Raw genomic sequence first — 15,593 nt, 5'->3', positions numbered from 1 at the left:
ATTATCTCTTAATTGGTAGAGATGTTTTTATACATGCATTACTCAAACCGAGGTTACTGTCCTGAAAAACTAAAATATGAACCAAAGAAAGGAGAGTATTATCTCTCTGCTGTGACAGTAGGAGCTGTTTTGGTCCGTATCAATGCAGAGATGAATAATAAAGCTAAGAGTTAGAACTCGTCAAATTAATTCATAAACGATTGTATTGGCCGCAGTCCAGAGGTGTTGTTATTCGGGTTACGGCCCGTCCACACAGCGGCGTGCGTTGAAGCTTCCAACGCTTCTGCCCATTCCCTTTGAATGGGGTGACGTCACTTTTAGCCGAACTGCATCGTGGGAAGCGACGTGGAGCGTTGCTGGCGTGGCTCGCTGCAAAAGTTGAGCAATGTTCAACTTTTGACGCCTCGGCAGAAGCGTCAGCCAATCGAATCACATGCCAGTACAAGCTCTAGCCAATCAAACCGCTGCTTGTGTGTCAGGGGCGGGAGATTCATGTGATTGGTTGTTGGTCGAGTTTCAGACACGCCCGCCGGCAAGCGTCAACGCACGCCGCTGTGTGGACGGGCCGTTAATGTGTTCACATGCAGCTCCAATAATCTGCAGTTGAGTTGACTGTTTACTGGGACTATAAATAAAGAAATAAGCATGTCCTCATATCCCTGATAGACTGAGATCTACAGGTTTACTCATAAAGGGGATCAAAACAGGGATTTGAATGTGAGGAGAAACCAATTAGAGACCCTTAACTTTGGTAAGAGCAGTGATGGAGCAGATATTGGTCTTAACTTAACGGTGGATATATCCTTAAAACATATTTATGTACTTCGTTGTACTTGAGTCTCAGTCCTGTAATAGTCTTTGGTTGTTCTGTTCCCTCTCCTTGTAGACTAATTGTGGTGGAAAGGTGAGTAAAAAAGATGGTGTCACAAAAAAGGAAAAGCTAACCTGATTCTTGCAAATTTCTAACTTTTTGATCTCTGAAAATATTCATTCATATATGCAATTTTGTGATAGATTTCCCCCTTAGTTTTACTGCTTTATAATCTCAGTTATTTTCTGGAAAATGACTAAAGATTTACAAACTTTTCTTCCGACTTCCTTGAAATCAATCTGGGTTAGTGTTAGAGTATATCCGCAGTAATGAATTGCAATAATGCTTTTGAAAGTTTAAATTGAATGCACATGTTACAATGTCATGTGATTAACGCCATAGACTCTGGATTCCTTCATTCATTCTTCAATGCATAACATTTTCCTATCTGTCAAATTAGAAAGACAATACAGAAACAATCACGTCTACAGCTGTCTCGAATGATTCGGGAATATAACGGCTGATTGATTTGAGATAATCTGTCTCTAAAATGTGTGAAAGTCTTCTTGTTTTTCTCCCTGCAGACGTACACGGGCTCCATCCTGGTGGCGGTGAACCCGTACCAGCTGCTCCCGATCTACACCCCCGATCAGATCCGCCTCTACACCAACAGGAAGATCGGAGAGCTGCCGCCGCACATCTTCGCCATCGCAGACAACTGTTACTTCAACATGCAGAGGAACAACAAGGACCAGTGCTGCATCATCAGGTAAACACTCAACACGACATTTATAGAGACGTTAAACAACAACAAGGACCAGTGCTGCATCATCAGGTAAACACTCAACACGACATTTATAGAGACGTTAAACAACAACAAGGACCAGTGCTGCATCATCAGGTGAAAACACCACATTAAGCAAGAAAACACACTCTGCCAGCACTAAAAAGGCTGAGAACCACTTATGTAGAATGTATGTGTAGCGGCCAAAATCATATAGAAATAAAACAGATAATTAACTTAAAGGGGACCTATCATGCAAAATGCACCTTTGTACGTCTTTTATACATGAAGATGTGTCCCCGGTGTGTCAGGGAACTCACCAAGGGTCAGAAAACACAACCCTCTCTATTTTCCCCCATACCCAAATCTCTAAAAACGGGGCTGCAACGGATCTGATACAGACTGATCCAGATTTGAAATTGTTCTGACGTCAGAAAAGGGGAGCTCCGCCTATATGGGCAACTCTCCACCTATCAGGGGAATGGGAGGTTGCGTGGCATGGTAACAGCATGGTAACAGCATGGTAACAGCATGGTAACAGCATGGTAACAGCATGGTAACATGACCCTCGTGCCTCGCCCCCCTCCTTTGCAGGGGGGCGTGGTCAGCTGCAGCTCATTTGCCACAGAATCAGCCCTTGTGAAGACAGGGCTGGAATAGAGCAAATAGAGCGAAATGAGGCATGGCTAAAATACATGATCTGTTTGGTATTTTGAAAAAAAGACTTCACAGACATGTTTTATATAGGTATGGCCCAACAATACATTATTCAAATATAGCATGATAGGTCCACTTTAATATAACACTGCCGCTGAGGCACCAGTTAGCGGATCTTACGCAGGGCAATGATCCAAAGTCCAGACAAGAATCTCAGTTTGTGCATTTATTACATGATCAAATATCATTAACAAAGAACAATCAACAGGTTTCCTATATTCCTTTCCTAAAGCCTTTCCTTCTTTATCCTGCTTTGATCAGACTGGTAAAAAAACATGTGCTCTACTGCCTCCACCACCTGTCTCCAATATATACAATCACACCAGGTGCTCTAATCACCCAGTGCCCAAAGCGTAGAAACTACTTTCATTCACTTCAATAACTTACTTTCAACAATAACAGCAAGAAAATAAATGTTTAACTATTAAATAATATAAATCGATATATAGCTCCAACAGTATGTTTGCAGGAAACAAAATACGTTTATTTGCTACGTTTTCAATCACATGACTGAGTGTGTGACAAGTGTTCTGTGTGTGACAGCGGTGAGTCTGGAGCGGGGAAGACGGAGAGCACGAAGCTGATCCTGCAGTTCCTCGCTGCCATCAGCGGACAACACTCCTGGATCGAGCAGCAGGTCCTGGAGGCCACGCCCATCCTGGAAGGTCAGACATAAACATGCAACTCTGGAAAATACATAAAATCAGACTCAAATGATCCGAAATAGTAGATGATTTTCACCCTTCTTTAGAATTACTCTAAAGACTGCTTGTGCTGAGGTTTAAAGTTCATTAATGATTTTGGAAACAGCCGAGAGAAAACCCATAACTTCTTAAGGTTTTTTTGCATGGATTTGCAAAAACGTCTTGATTGCTTTCCAAATGTCAAAGACAGAATGTATCATCAATCATCACTTATCACTATATAAAAGTGCCTCTGCAGAACTGCTTGTACCTCCATATTTTGCTGTGTTCAGGACGTTTCTCTGAGTCTCCTTCCTATAGAAATGTAGCGACCAGGTGCCAGATTGTAAGCATGGACCCAAGAGGGAAAATGTGCACAGTGTGGATAAAAACGCAATTACAGCAAAGCTAAACACCAAGCCTGTTGAAAAAATGAGTTCATCTGGGGTTGGCTTTCATACGTTGGCGAGCACCAACTTTGAAATATGTTTTTACAAACGGCAACCAACAAATCCTATTTATTCTGACTTTTAGAATGAACTCTTAACATTAGATGTCAAAGCGTATCAATGTATTCTTAAAGACCCCTCTGTAGTTGTACTTTATATCATTAAGCCTTATCAGTAGAGCTGTACACTCTCAGACTGCTCTGTCTATGTTTCTGTTTCTCCTCACTCCCTGTTCTTTAATTCACTCAGCGTTTGGTAATGCCAAGACCATCCGTAACGACAACTCCAGTCGCTTTGGGAAGTACATCGATATCCACTTCAACAAGAGAGGAGCCATCGAAGGAGCCAAGATCGAGCAGTACCTGCTGGAGAAATCCAGAGTGTGCCGACAGGTGAGAAACGGTGTCGTGTTTTAATATGTAAAAACATCCTCAGTGGCATCTTCAGTTCTCTGATGTCTCCTCTCACTCCCCCCCGTCCTCCTACAGGCTCCGGATGAGAGGAACTACCACGTGTTTTACTGCATACTGAAGGGCATGGCTCCAGAGATGAAGGTTAAACTGGGCCTGGGTCTCGCATCTGACTACTCCTACCTCACCATGGTGAGAATATCTGAGGATTTACTGATTTATAGGGTTATTGTTGAGCTCTTATTAAAAGTAAGAACTACTCTGTTTTAAGTTTCATGTTATTTATTATCATTTGCACAATGAGGATCTGCAATCAACAATTACTTCAATATCAATTTATCTGCCTATTTTCTTTATTATTACTTTGCTTATTTAATGAACTGTTCCATTAAAAAAATATATTTTTGAAATGTAATTTATTGTATTTTTTGATAAATGCTAGATTGGTATTCAGAAGCTGCCAAATGTACTTCATGTTAAAGCTAAAGGAGATCTTATCAGTAGGGCACATTCAAATAACAAAAAAAAGCAGCTTCTTTTCCTCAATCCACTGGACTAGTTTGGCTAACAAGCTAAGTGTGCTTTTCGTCGCAGGGTAAATGCACAGCGTGTGATGGTCGGGACGATCTGAGGGATTACTCCAGCATCCTGTCGGCCATGAAGGTTCTGATGTTCACCGAGACGGAGAACTGGGAGATCTCCAAGCTGCTGGCCGCCATCCTGCACATGGGGAACCTGCGCTACGAGGGTACGAGCGTCCGCACACACACACACACACACACACACACACACACACACACACACACACACACACACACACACACACACACACACACACACACACACACACACACACACACACACACACTATTTAACTGTAACAAAGACGTGATGGGGATTCATTTGTGAGGTTTTTTCTCAGCTCGTACGTACGACAACCTGGACGCCTGCGTGGTCGTCAGATCTCCAGACCTGGTGACTGCTGCTTCACTGCTGGAGGTGTGTGTGTGTGTGTGTGTGTGTGGTGTGTGTGTGTGTGTGTGTGTGTGTGTGTGTGTGTGTGGTGTGTGTGTGTGTGTGTGTGTGTGTGTGTGTGTGTGTGTGTGTGTGTGTGTGTGTGTGTGGTCTAGCATTACTATACTTGTGGGGACCTAAATCTGTTTACACAGTTACGTGTGGGGACTCGCCTCCCTTATGGGGACAAATTGGAGGTCCCCATGAGGGGAGTCATTAAGTTTAGGGTGAAGACTTGGTTAGGTTTAGGGTAAGGTTAGGGTTAGGCATGTGTTGGTTATGGTTAAGGTTAGGATAAGTCTCCAGGAAATGCATGTAAGTCAATGTAATGTCCCCTGAAGTGATGTATACATGGTATATGTGTGTGTGTGTGTGTGTGTGTGTGTGTGTGTGTGTGTGTGTGTGTGTGTGTGTGTGTGTGTGTGTGTGTGTGTGTGTGTGTGTGTGTGTGTGTGTGTGTGTGTGTGTGTGTGTGTGTGTGTGTGTGGTGTGGTGTGTGGTGTGTGTGTGTGTGTGTGTGTGTGTGTGTGTGTGCACAGCAAGCAGTATTAAGAACATTTATGTTAGTGAAAGGACAAAAACCATGCTACAAAAATACTTGAAAACAGTAATAATAATATGCAAGTCAATCAGGGGAATGTAGTTTACCATTACATTATTATTGTATAATATATATATATATATATTATTGTTGTAGTTGGTTGAGTTGAGTTTTAAGGTTTTTTATAATTATGGATGAATCTACTGATTATTTTCTCCATTATTTGCTTGAAAAGATCTGAAAATAGTGAGATTACTCAGAGCCCAAAGTGACAGCTTTAAAATGTTTGTTCACTCAAGACCTCAGAATCAGAATACCTGTATTCGTCCCGCAGAGGGGACATGTACATTGTTACAGCAGAAAAGAGCCAAAGACAGCTTAATGTTACCTAAGAAGCATGCATACAAAGATATTAAAGATATAAACAATTATAATAAAAGAAAGTTACACAATTTACAAAAAACACATCCTGTAACAGTTCTGAGGATTTAGCAGCCAGGTGTATATTGCATTCCTCTCATGTCTCGTTGTGCTGCAGGTGGACCCGAAGGATGTGATGGTGTGTCTGACCACCAGGACTCTGATCACACGAGGGGAAAGTGTCGCTACATCGCTCAGCGTGGAGCAGGGCCTGGACGTCAGGGACGCCTTCGTCAAGGTACACGTCTGCTACCACAAGGACATCTGTGGTGGCGTCTTGATCCTTGTCTACAATTTAATAGCCACCTCTATCGGGGTTGTGGGTTTTGACGCGCCTCTCTTTGAGCTTTATTCATTGATCCACACGGTACATACAGGAGGACACATTTCTTCGCTTCATAGTAACTAAAAAGTGTATCCTTTTCCAAAGTAACAAAAGAACACGGTCAAAAGACTTTTCCGTTTCCCCGTCTATCACCCCAGCTGTGTCCTATCAATCTACCATATATAGGCATAGCCATGCACGTGATACTGACGCACATATCACAAATAATAAGTGAGCCTTAAATTAATGCATTTTAAACCATAATGTGACTCACAAAAATAGCCGATAATTTACAGTATAATCTCATTTATATTATTATTAAGCCGAACATTCAGACAATAATAACAAAAGGAAAAATGGCTCTAACAACATCTGTTATCCTGATTCATTTCATTTGTATTTTTTCATGGTATGCACAACTTAATGTATAACAATTATTTACAAAACATGTCTCTGTAAACACACCATTGTCCGAAAAGGAGCAGGGAGAAGAACATAATCTGATGTGACCTGCCCCTTTCTAAAATACAAATAAAAAATAGAAATAGATGGTCTGTCCTTCATATTTCTTTTTCACAGCCAGTATCGTAGGAAAATAAGAGAAACACAAAAACGTACAAAAAAATACTTAGTTCCCACTTGACAACAAAAAACAACACCAAAACATCACATGAACAAGGAAGAGTGCAACACCCTCATCTGACAATCAAAGCCTCTGAGGTGTGGTCTGGTATCTTGGTTAAATCAGCAAACGCATGTTCAATCATATATAATAGCTTGGATTTATATAGCGCCTTTCAAGTGACCGCTTTACAAGTAATAGGGCAAAAAAAAAATATAACAAAACAAAACTCAGACAGACAAAACAACAGATCGATTTAGGGGCCGAAAGCCTTGGCAAACAGATGGGACTTGAGGGCCCTTTTGAAGGCGTCGAGTGTGGGGCTGCCACACTGAAGGCTCTGTCCCCGTAGGTTCGCAGGTTGGTGCGGGGGGTGGTAAGCAGGCCAGAGTCTGAGGACCGCAGGTTCCGGGGTGGAGCATGTGGGCGAAGGATGTGCGATAGGTACTGGGGGGCAAGGGCATGGAGGGACTTGTAGGTGAGGAGGAGGACTTTGTAGGATATGCTAGACTTGACCGGCAACCAGTGTAGGTGGATGAGGGTGGGAGTGATGTGCTGCCACGGCTTTGTGTGCGTGAGTACCCTAGCAGCACAGTTTTGGACATACTGGAGCCTGTCCAGGGTTTTGTTGGGGACCCCGAACAGAATATAATTATTGAATTGCAGTGCATAGTAATCTCTTGTATGCATGCCAGCTGTGCACCTGAGTCAGGACTGGATTTATTTATATGCAAACAGGTGCATTAAAGCTTCCTGCCTTGATGAATTTGCCTTTTGTTGGCCGGTGCTCTGACTGATAAGCATACACTCTTTGAACAGTCTGCAGCTCAGAGACAGAAACAACAACAACAACAACACACAGAGAGGAGTGATCACATTAGGCTAAGCTCTACATATATATACACAATCAACAGATACATTTATAATGTGTGCAATTGTTGATTGTGTATATTCAGATTCCTTTTATTGTCACTACACTGAGGACAGCGAAATTCCAGGCATTCCCGATGGTGCAATCACACATAACAGACGAGTATAGTTTTGACAATACAAGCTAAAACTTTTAATATATAATATATAAAGTGACTAAATTGGACCTATGATACATTGAACAGTACGCTTACAAAACAATACGACATTACCATTCAAATACAAGAACAATACGGTCAAGGCAGTAAACGATGTAAGTAAGTTATTGCACGTGTATTTATCAGAGCAGTTGATAATTAGAAAACGAATGTGTTCTATAAAAACGGTATATATGGTTTAATATGTCCCCACAATCCCGTGGTATTCCTCGGGATTGTGGGAAACGGTATTTCGATCTCTCTGTCTGTACACACAAACTGAAAGATGGACAATAAAGTTGACTTTCCCTATAGCTGGTCCACTATCATGGCTCATACTTAAAGACGTGTTTTCTCACTGGTCACTATTTCCCAGGGGATCTACGGGCGGCTGTTTATCTGGATCGTGGATAAGATCAACGCGGCCATCTTCAGACCTCCGTCCTGCGAGAGCAACATCGTGCAGCGCTCCATCGGACTGCTGGACATCTTCGGGTTCGAGAACTTCATCGTCAACAGGTGATTTAATAATAATAATACATGTTATTTATAAAGACGCCTTTCAAGGCTCTCAAGGTCGTCGTACAAGGTAAGGTACGTTTATTTAGATTTTCAGACACAGAGGCAATTCAAAGTGCTTTACTTCCTCATTAACACTTAATACAAAGACAACAGAAAGGAACACAATAAATAAACATAATGGAATAACAGATTCATAAAAACCATGCATAAAAGAGATACAGAATAGTTTAAAACAACATTGTAAATACAGTAGGTGCTAAAACAAGTTAAAAGGCTTCTGGGTAAGCAGCTGAAAAAAGTCGTGTTTTTAGCCTCGACTTAAAGGGGACCTATCATGCAAAATGCATCAACATGTGTCCCCGGTGTGTCGGGGAACTCACGCAGCATCAGAAAATAAACCCCTCTCTCTTTTCCTCCGTACCCAAATCTCTAAAAACGGGGAACAACGGAGCTGATCCAGATTTGCGTCCGATATGACGTAATATCTGAAATGTGGACCCACGGCCCAATCAGAAACGTTGCTATCAGAAACAATGCCCGACTGTTTTGGACGTAATATGGTCGGTGTTTACATTAGCATCGCTAACACTCAGAGCTAACCTGTACTGGAGAGCATGTGTGTGAAGAAGCAGCTCGTGAACGCATCAGCAATATGACAGCAGCATAGCGAGGCAGAGGCAGGCAGACCTGGCAGCTTAAATAGAGCGGCGTGTTTAGGAGAATGTGTTTGGTTGGTTGTACGAGGGACGAGGCTCGTCACGTGGTGATGTATCATTGGGGCTCGAGTTGACTGCCTGAACTAGCTCGCAGGCTTCGCCCCATTTGTGTGATGTGATCAGGGATTTATACTGAAACCATCAATAATCCAACATGGAAATCTACTCTTTCGACCCTGATTGATATCATCAAACACTACTTACTCACTTAAACTTGTTTTAACTTCGATTCATTCAGACATGTCTTTTATCAATCTTATTTTTGAACTTTTCATTTCAACACATCGCATTAGTTGGCTTTATCACCTTTGGGCTGTTAAAAGCAGGTATTTTCACACTTCCTCCTACTCCCTCTGATTTCTCTCGACTTTAGTTTCGAGCAGCTCTGCATCAACTTCGCCAACGAGAACCTGCAGCAGTTCTTCGTGCGGCACGTCTTCAAGCTGGAGCAGGAGGAGTACAACCTGGAGGACATCAGCTGGCAGCACATCGAGTTCACCGACAACCAGGACGCTCTGGACATGATCGCCAACAAACCCATGAACATCATCTCGCTGATCGACGAGGAGAGCAAGTTCCCCAAGGTGGGAGATCTATAAAAGTGATTCTGTTAGACAAATATCCCTGGTTACCGGCTTGAGCTTCAATCTCAGGATCCATGTATCTGTGATCCTCTCCAGAATGGAAGCAGTCATCACATACAGAGCAACAACTAGTTCCTGAACAGTGTCCTTCACATGCTGATATCCAAGAGAGGGAGTTACACAGTCACAAGATGGAGGAATAGAAAGCAGTACATCCTGTCATGTTCACAATTCTCAACATTCTGACTTTTTCTCAAAATCCTGACTTTTTCCTCAAAATCTCAAAATCCTGACTTTTTCTCAAAATCCCCCCAAATCTGACTTTTTCTGAAAAAAATTGCCTTTTTCAACAAAACAAATGCCTTTTTCTGAAAAAAACGTGGTGCCAGATATGTAATTGCACCTCATCAATGTATCGTTGGTGCTCGAGTTGACTGCCTGATCTAGCTTCTCCCTATTTGTTACTATTTTTGAATATTTCTACAAACCTAATAATGATTTGGTTGAGTCAGGAGATTAATCATGAACGTAAATTATATTGTTATTTATTGTTCAAACGAGCTCCACCTTTAAGCTCCACTGTCCCGAAATGTACACCCGATGGACACACGAATATGGAATTGTGAATTTTGCACGAAGATGGCCCCGAACCACACATGAAGGGAACATTGACATTACATTTAAGACATACAACTGAGTTTTTCTGAAAAAAATCTGAGGTTTTCTCAAAATTCTGACTTTTTCTCAAAATCCCCCAAAAATCTGACTTTGTCTAAAAAAATCTGACTTTTTCTCAAAATTCAAAAAAATCTGACTTTTTCTCAAAATTCAAAAAAATCTGACTTTTTCTCAAAAATCTAAAAAATCTGACTTTTTCAAAAAAAATCGTACTTTTTCTCAAAATCTCAAAATTCGTACTTTTTCTGAATACTTTAAAATGTTAATAATCACTGGTCACTGGCTTGAGCTTCAGTCTCAGGATCCATGTATCTGTGATCCTCTCCAGAATGGAAGCAGTCATCACATACAGAGCATCAACTAGTTCCTGAACAGTGTCCTTCACATGCTGATATCCAAGAGAGGGAGTTACACAGTCATAAGATGGAGGAATAGAAAGCAGTATTCAATGTTTACTTCAGATTAGCTCCACGTCAGAAATGAGCATGCTTGTCATATGTCTCTCTCCATAGAGGCTGAATCATCATGTTAATCACATAGCTATCATACGCCTCAAACAGTCCTGATGCTCTTCTAGGTAATCACACATCCTGTCATGTTCACAGCTACAGTTGGGATACCTTTGGTATCATGTTACTCTCATATTGGAAGAGGACATTCAGTGTTTTCCCGATATGTTGAGTAGGGATGCTCATTTAATCAACAATGACAGCATTGATTTGAAATCCTTTGTCTTGTTTTCAGGGTACTGATGCCACGATGCTGTACAAACTGAACTCGCAGCACAAGCTGAACTATAACTACATCCCTCCCAAAAACAGCTACGCCACTCAGTTTGGAATCCAACACTTCGCTGGGGTCGTGAACTACGAGACCAGAGGTTCGTTCTGTTTCTGAGTCACTTTGTTATTCTTTATTGTTTTGTTGCATTCTTTATTTGGGGTCACATTTATATTAAAAGTACAGTTTTGCAAATCACATTTCTTTAGTGACCCGAAAATAGCAAATTAAATACAGAACAACATTTGTAAAATAAAAACAGGGTGTCCGCGGGGTCTTAGAAAGTATTAAAAGTTGATAAATCAATGTAGCGAAAATGAAGGCTATTAAAAAGTATTAAAGGATATTTTCCAAGGTGTTACATTTTGTAGCTTGTTTTCAATAAGTATATAAATGGTCCAAAGAGGTTGTGTTCTACAGTCTGCCTGAATGTAATCATGGCGTAGGTGTGTAGTGTGATTCTGTGGAGTTTATTTATGGCATCTCGTTGGGTTTGACGTCATCTGAACAGGACATCGCACGCTCACTGCTTGATAGCGCGAAGGTCCGTTTACGCCGGTTGCTAAGCAACATCGTTATGGGGAAATGCAAGTCTGCGTCCAAATGGTTGGAAGATAAGGAGGAAGGACAATCAATACTGTATATAGTCAATGTGAGGTAAAGTGTGTCGCCAAGGTAACCGGTTACAACTCAAAGTGGCGATGAGGTCTTAAAATGTATGGAAAGGGTCCAAAGATCCAAAAATACTTAAAGTTCTACAAATATTTAAAGTTCCAAAAATACCGTAAATTCAAAACATACTTAAAGTTACAAAAATACTTAAAGTTCCAAATATACTTAAAGATCCAAAAATACTTATAGTTCCGAAAATACCGTAAATTCCAAATATATTTAGAGTTCCAAAAATACCGTAAATTCCAAAAATACTTAAAGTTCCAAAAATACTTAAATTTCCAAAAATACCATAAATTCCAAAAATACTTAAAGTTCCAAAAATACTTAAAGTTCCAAATATACTTAAAGATCCAAAAATACTTATAGTTTCGAAAATACCGTAAATTCCAAAAATACTTAAAGTTCCAAAAATACCGTAAATTCTAAAAATACTTACAGTTCCAAAAATACTTAAAGTTCCAAAAATACTTAAAGATCCAAAAATACTTAAAGTTCCAAAAATACTTAAAGTTCCAAAAATACTGTAAATTCCAAAAATACTTAAAGTTCCAAAAATACCGCAAATGGTTGGAAGATAAGGAGGAAGGACAATCAATACTGTATATAGTCAATGTGAGGTAAAGTGTGTCGCCAAGGTAACCGGTTACAACTCCAAGTGGCGATGAGGTCTTAAAATGTATGGAAAGCGTCTTAAAAGGAATTACATCTGACTTCAGGATTCCTGCGTATACCCTGTAAATAAAAATGAAAAAGTACATAGGGGTTGTTTGAAATGACAAATATCTACACATAGCATTTCAGTCAGACACGTGTTTCTTTGATATGTTTGTTAGGAGCAGCATAGAGTTTGAGGCAGAGGCAGCAGATCTGGAAGTTGAAATAGAGCGTCAGGCTTAGGAGAATGTAAAAGGGACGAGACGTGTAAGAGAGATAAGATAAGATAGGACTTTATTTATCCTGAAGGAAATTGTTGTGCCAGAGTTACAAAGAAACAATGAACACAGCAAATTAATAATACGACTGTACACTAACAGTGCAGTAAAAAGAGCAATTAAATATCTACGGGACACATAGACGTCCCAAAACGTGGTGCCAGATACGTAATTGCACGTCATCAATGTATCGTTGGTGCTCGAGCTGACTGATCTAGCTTCTCCCCATTTGTTACTATTTTTGAATATTTCTACAAACCTAATAATGATTTGGTTGAGTCAGGAGATTAATCATGAACGTAAATGATATTGTTATTTATTGTTTAAACGATGAATTAAACAGTATATATATTTGGTTTTGTATAACAGTCACATGGGACATTCTTCTTGATTAAATACTTTGATTAAACTTAATTTGTATGTATTTTTGGTTTAATCCTTTATTCAAACAGGTATTCTTGTCCAGATCAGGATCTCTTTTTCAAAAGAAACCTGTGCACAAGATACAGAAATAAATAAACACAAATAAAATCCAAACACAAAGAATAATGACATGACTTTTCCCAATCATTTGTGTCCACTTTAATTGTCTTCTCCATTGTTGCTTTTACCTCAAATTGTACGGCGTCCTTGGGTGTCATGAAAGGCGCCTTAAATTACATATTATTGCTTTAAGAGATAAAAAGATGATATTTCCTCTGGTCTATCTCGCCCTAGGGATGCAGACAGATGTTTTAGAACTATGGACTTATGGACTATAAATAAAAAGGAAACCATTAATTATTTTGTTTTGAATGATCCAGGTTTTCTGGAGAAAAACCGAGACAGCCTCCACACGGACATCATCCAGCTGGTCCACTCGTCCAAGAACAAGTTCATCAAACAGATCTTCCAGGCGGACGTGGCCATGGTGAGACCAAAAACACTCGCAACAATGAATACATGAATACTACATGAATATCTGTAGTGGTGGCAGGGCTGGGCAATATGGAGAAAAATCAAATATCAGCATTGAGACGATATCGTAGTGTTGACTAACGAGTAGGGATGTAACGATATATCGAATATCGCGATATCGTGGTAAATAAATGTCTCAATACCGTCGTGAGACTGACAAAATATACCGCGATTTAAAAAAAAAAATGTAAACCTTTATTCAACCAGATGGGAGACCTGTCCAACATGGCAGCAAGTAGGTTACAACATGAACATAAAACAACAGATAACACAAAAGGACATCGTATTTACAGAGCTACATGTACACACCTAGAGACATGGACAAGTACCAACAGTATATTTATATCTCTGTCAATAAGCCTCACCTTCTTGGCAACAACTGTATTGTTTTTGAAGTGGTGGAGAGACAATGCACAGTTTGACCCACTGCTGTCACCCAGGGCCAAAGCATATCTCTCTGTCCCAGCAACATCAGTACCAAGCAAGAGAGTTGTTTCCACAGCAGGGGATTTTGCAAACGCCCAAACATCCCAGCTTCTACCTGGAAATGTGGACATGCTCATATTCCTAAAGGATAACCTTGATGACGCTGAGTGAGTGAGTGAGTGAGTGAGTGAGCGAGCGAGCGAGCGAGTGAGTGAGTGAGTGAGTGAGTGAGTGAGTGAGTGAGTGAGTGAGTGAGTGAGTGAGTGAGTGAGTGAGTGAGTTAGAGGTGAGTGAGTGAGTGAGTGAGTTGAGTGAGTGAGTTAGAGGTGAGTGAGTGAGTGAGTGAGTGAGTGAGTGAGTGAGTGAGTTAGAGGTGAGTGAGTGAGGGAGTGAGTGAGTGAGTGAGTGAGTGAGTGAGTGAGTGAGTGAGTGAGTGAGGTGAGCGAGTGTGCGAGTGAGTGAGTGAGTGAGTGAGTGAGTGAGTGAGTGAGTGAGTTAGAGTTGAGTTACTTGAAAAACTAAAGTGAAACTTGATTTATTCTATTGCAGGGTCTGATTATTATATTGTTGACACTTTAAAATACTATTATCCTACTAAAATGCTGCACAAATCAGATTAATTATTTAATAAAGAAAAAAATTAAAGTAATAAAAAAAAATTACAAAATAAATTCACATTTTTTTCCTTTATTTTTCAATATCGCCATAAATATCGTACCGTCGACTTTTTATCGCGATATTATCGTACCGTGAGTTTTTGGTATCGTTACATCCCTACTGTGGTGGTGCAGGGATGAGTCTACACGTCAGGATCCCATCATCTTGTAGTCAACAGTTTTATGTGATTTGTGATAAATACTCATCAGTAATGTGACTTTAATGGCTAAGCAAGTAAAGGCATTTAATATAAGAGCTAGAAACATCAGGCTTTAAAACCAGGAAAAGACAAATATACGATATGTAAGACGATATAAAGTCCCTTATCGCCCAGCTCTATGTGTTGGACTGATACATTTCACCTCCTTTTGGACTTGTGTTATGACTTTTAAGGTGTTTCTATATCCAAATGATAATTTCACCGGTGACTTCCACCTCTCTTTATCATTTTCTTTCTTTAACTAACGTCTCCAATCTTCCTCTCCTTTCTGATTCCGTTCTTCTTCTCTTACTTCAGTTTCTGTGCGGCTATCAGCAGCCCAGCACTTCCATTCCTAAGGTAATCAACAGCCTTTACTCACTAAATAAAACCCTTTGTGTGTTCACTTAATCTAAATACAAATCCACAAGACCCCCCCCCCCCCCCCCCCCTGCTTTCCACAAGCTATTCTTCTTATTCTACCGGCTGTTGTAGCAGAAGTCAGAGGAGCACCGTCTTATTTAATGAGATTTACCATTTAAAGGTGGGGTAGGTCATTTTGGAGAAACCAGCTCGAGATCGCTAGAATTAGAAAATACACAGCCGGAAGAAATCTGCCACTTC

At 40.4% G+C, this 15,593-nt stretch overlaps 1 protein-coding gene across 15 annotated transcripts in view; it reads left to right on the top strand.

Moving 5' to 3' along the window:
- The window catches only part of LOC117557499 (unconventional myosin-VIIa-like), a 62,096-nt gene that overhangs the window by 22,006 nt on the left and 24,497 nt on the right, over positions 1 to 15,593 (top strand). For 9 of the 15 annotated variants that reach the window (XM_034233363.1, XM_034233369.1, XM_034233359.1 and 6 more), the window contains 13 exons: positions 887 to 904; positions 1,396 to 1,580; positions 2,856 to 2,977; positions 3,694 to 3,836; positions 3,933 to 4,046; positions 4,449 to 4,602; positions 4,777 to 4,853; positions 5,948 to 6,067; positions 8,220 to 8,362; positions 9,455 to 9,665; positions 11,088 to 11,223; positions 13,534 to 13,640; positions 15,288 to 15,329. In XM_034233363.1, the coding sequence (XP_034089254.1) occupies positions 887 to 904; positions 1,396 to 1,580; positions 2,856 to 2,977; positions 3,694 to 3,836; positions 3,933 to 4,046; positions 4,449 to 4,602; positions 4,777 to 4,853; positions 5,948 to 6,067; positions 8,220 to 8,362; positions 9,455 to 9,665; positions 11,088 to 11,223; positions 13,534 to 13,640; positions 15,288 to 15,329 (1,572 nt within the window). The remainder of the gene's footprint in view (positions 1 to 886; positions 905 to 1,395; positions 1,581 to 2,855; positions 2,978 to 3,693; positions 3,837 to 3,932; positions 4,047 to 4,448; positions 4,603 to 4,776; positions 4,854 to 5,947; positions 6,068 to 8,219; positions 8,363 to 9,454; positions 9,666 to 11,087; positions 11,224 to 13,533; positions 13,641 to 15,287; positions 15,330 to 15,593) is intronic. The other 6 variants (XM_034233367.1, XM_034233370.1, XM_034233374.1 and 3 more) reach the window with 3 other exon arrangements.

This window comes from Gymnodraco acuticeps, unplaced genomic scaffold (genome assembly GCF_902827175.1).
Source record: "Gymnodraco acuticeps unplaced genomic scaffold, fGymAcu1.1, whole genome shotgun sequence".
In the NCBI taxonomy this organism is placed as follows: Eukaryota; Metazoa; Chordata; class Actinopteri; order Perciformes; family Bathydraconidae; genus Gymnodraco; species Gymnodraco acuticeps.
This window is presented reverse-complemented; position numbering and strand designations above follow the sequence as displayed.